Here is a 3,526-nt window from a genome sequence, read left to right as displayed (position 1 = left end):
TACTAAGCTTAGTCTTTCTTTATGTAGTCGCCTCCCAGAGTTATACATGTTTGCCATATGTGTATGACCTTGAAAAGACCTTAAGAATAGAGGATCATCTCTATGTCAGAAAACCAGCCTTCTACCGCTTCTTTGACCTCAATATCACTTTTTTTACACCAAAATGTTATTACAGCATAGGATGGGCAATCAGTTCCATATACGACGTTCATCTCCTTAAAAATATCCTGTAGTTGCTTGCCTTGCAAGAAAAAATACTTCATTACTTACTGCCCTGTGCTCAATATTTTCAATTTTTACGTTGAAACTGGTGAACAACATACCCCCATTCACTTACAGTGCGCTGATGGTAAAACCGGTAATCTGAAATTCCCAAAAATTTACAAGCGTTCCAGGAAGATGATTTTTGGCTTTTATCCCACATTTCAGCTTTCTACCTTTATTCCTTCATGGTCAGGTAAAAAACTTTTGGTATGCCCCTCGTATAATTTATGAATCCACTCCCTTGGAGAAAACCTGTTTTATCGAGTATATATTCTCTTTCTGCTCGGGCGCAGCGCAATCTACCAGTTTGCCTTTCTGTATATAATAATAATAATAATAATAATAATAATAATAATAATAATAATAATAATAATAGATAGCATTTGTATAGCGCAATCCCCGTTCAACAGCAAGCTCTATGCGCTTCACAATCAATAATATTACCCCAGCAGACCTGAAAGCACTCTGAAACAATCTCAACCTCATGGGAAGCATACAGCGCAAGCGGCTTTTTATAGGCGTTTAAACACTAACATACTGACAAGATCTTTCTTTGTCTATGGCCGGGTACCCATTCCCACCTGGTTGAAGTGAGGAAAATTCGTGTAAAGTGCCTTTCCCAAGGACACAACGTCAGCCCCGCCGCTTGGACACCTGAACCCGCAACCTCACGATTATGAGTCATGTAGCCTAACTACTAGGCCACCACCTGTCCATCCTACCGTGCACCCTTCCATATTATGTCCAGACCAACTACTCTTTTACACTCGTATCTACTGTCTATCTGTCTGTCAGTCTGTGTCTCTTTCTCTCTATTTATTTGTGGGTGGTTGGCGGGTGCTCTGGTGTGGTTTGCTTCTTCTTTCCTTTCAAACGTATTATATCGTCCTTATCTCCCCTTCTTTTTTTAATGTTTGTTACTCTCTTGTAACGCCGCTAATCTTCTGGCGCTGATATGGCCTTATGCAGTTGCGAGCGCCGTAAAACCTCTACTAAAACTAAAACTATAATCTCTATTTATCTATCTATTTAGTATACCATTCTCGATTTGAACTAAAGTTTATTTCTATGTTCTTATGGTATCTAACACGTTTTGTGTGCGCAGCAAGAATAAAGTGTGTCGCTGCTGTGCAATGTAATATGTTCTGTATAGATTGCAGTTCACATGTGATGGACCGGCGTCTGTGGTGTCGTCGACTCATGCAGAAGACCTTAGTTTGATTCCCATGCGGGGAGTATTTGTATCTCTATTATCTCGGCCTTTTTGTAGGTACAAAAAAAGAACCCCACTAAGATTTGCATTAAGTCTACGTCTTACAAATGCTTTAAAAGAGCTGTAGCCTGCAACCAGAAATGATACGAGTATAATTAGAAAATTGTTTTCAATTTTTCTTAAGAAAAATAAGAGGGAAGGGGAAACAACAGTGGGACGAAACTTAGAACTAGTCCTTAACATCGCCCAGTCACGTAGTCTTAGTCTTCGATCTGTCTGCTCAAGGGTGACTCTCTATTCGTGTATAATATGTCCTCTCTGGCTACTTCTCTGCAGAGGAACAGAGGAACGCTTCTAGGCACCTCGTAGACCGTAACAGATAATTGCATTGGGGTAGGATTTGTGGTATACGTACACTGTGTACTTGCTGACTAGATCTATTGCTGAGGTTCCTGGCTCTGTCCTGCCCGCCCCGGCGAGTCTATTGTCGTAGAGGATCGTGACATGTGTCACTGCATCGATTTTGATCATTGGCTCTGCAGGGTCCGAAAGTAAACAGCGTTAAGGGCATTAGAGATAGTGAGATATATCCTATGAGTATGAGGAGCACGGAGGAGGGAAAAGGGGGGGGGATTCTTGGTTAGGTTATGCTTGGGGAGTCCCGTGAAGAATAACATTATTACGCACATGCACCTTAGGCTTCTGCTGCGGAAATTAGTCCAGAGTTAGAATAACGTTGACAGTATCTTTGTCCTGTCCCGTCTAGATGTTGCACTGCGAAAGATTTGACTTGAATTCATATTCGTCATGTTACGAAAAGTTCTATTGTACGAGGGCGCCCATTGCTGGTCAGACTTTAATCTCCCCTCTAGCTCTGTTATCTCAATCCTACCTAGCTAATAAATGTTACCGTCGTTATGACGCTGTTTTCCTTTTTAACACGAAATTGCAATTCTGGACCATAGACTGTTTACCTTATGAGAGAGTGTTCGAATGGACACATTTTCCCTTATGTTTGTTGGTATACTGTACGTGTATATATCTGTGCGTTGAAGCGTGTATGAGGCGAACGTTTGCTTCTACTACATCTCGTCCTATTTCTACAGTAATATGTTTACCATGCCCTGTCCGATTTTATTGAATATGTATCCCTTCGTCTCTTAGCGATCTACAATGCGTTCGAATCCCAACAGGGCTGGGAATTGCGCATGCATTTGTTCGATTTTAAGTCCTGCCCTGTGTTAACTAGACATCAACATCCTTTGCACGAGAAAATGTATTGTTTTCTCTTCCGATTGACCCAATAAAAACCGGGGTAAATTCTTGCTCTGTGGGCTTTTGAGTCTTTTCTCTTTCTTTTGTGAGTCTCTTCTCATTCTCTTACTTTTTCCAGCGTTGGTTGTTTTGTTTTATACTGTGTATGGTCCTTCAGTATTGTCTTTGTGTGTTTTAAAAGATTTTAAAATCTAATTGTTTCTTTTTATTTATTTGTCTTTGACATTGGCTGACCCAGAGTGTAGGAAGACGTCGACATCTCACTCCGCCCGAGCCTCTGAGTATACATGGTGCTCTCTTCAGTAACCCGCTGCTGCCCAACCCTGCAGTGTGTGCCTGTTATCTCGAGGAACTTGGCTGTTCCACGGCCAAACGTGCTGTTGTTCAAGTCTGCTCGACGTAGAGAGACCACGCAACTAAATATCCGCTCTTTGGGGTCTTTGTCTTCAACGCCTGTACTCCTGGCCTCGTCATCGTTGTCATCGCCATCTTCCTCATCAAAACTTGTCAGCAAAGCGACGGGTAGTTTGCGTGGAGGAAAGCTAGTTTGTTTGCTACGAGTCAGTCCTCGACGCCCTTCCCCGACTCCGAGCCGTCGAGGTATCCACACCCAGGTCGGCGTGATGGCCAAGAGCAAGTTTGAGTACGTGAAGCAGTTCGAGACGGACGACCCGTGCCTGCAGAACTGCTGGATTGTCGTCAGGATCGACGGGAAAGCCTTCCACAAGTGAGTTGTTTTTCTGGAACCATTTCTCTCTCTCTCTCTCTCTCTCT

The 3,526-nt window shown here is 42.7% G+C and overlaps 1 protein-coding gene across 1 annotated transcript in view; it reads left to right on the top strand.

The window, feature by feature from the left end:
* LOC101846781 (probable tRNA(His) guanylyltransferase) overlaps positions 1–3,526 on the top strand; it is a 26,451-nt gene that overhangs the window by 8,357 nt on the left and 14,568 nt on the right. The window contains exon 2 of the mRNA XM_005089399.3: positions 2,991–3,479. Coding sequence (XP_005089456.1) covers positions 3,040–3,479 — 440 coding nt within the window. The 5' untranslated portion in view covers positions 2,991–3,039. The remainder of the gene's footprint in view (positions 1–2,990; positions 3,480–3,526) is intronic.

Source organism: Aplysia californica, unplaced genomic scaffold (assembly GCF_000002075.1).
Source record: "Aplysia californica isolate F4 #8 unplaced genomic scaffold, AplCal3.0 scaffold00006, whole genome shotgun sequence".
In the NCBI taxonomy this organism is placed as follows: Eukaryota; Metazoa; Mollusca; class Gastropoda; order Aplysiida; family Aplysiidae; genus Aplysia; species Aplysia californica.
The sequence above is the reverse complement of the archived record's forward strand: the minus strand, read 5'-3'. Positions and strand labels throughout refer to the sequence as shown.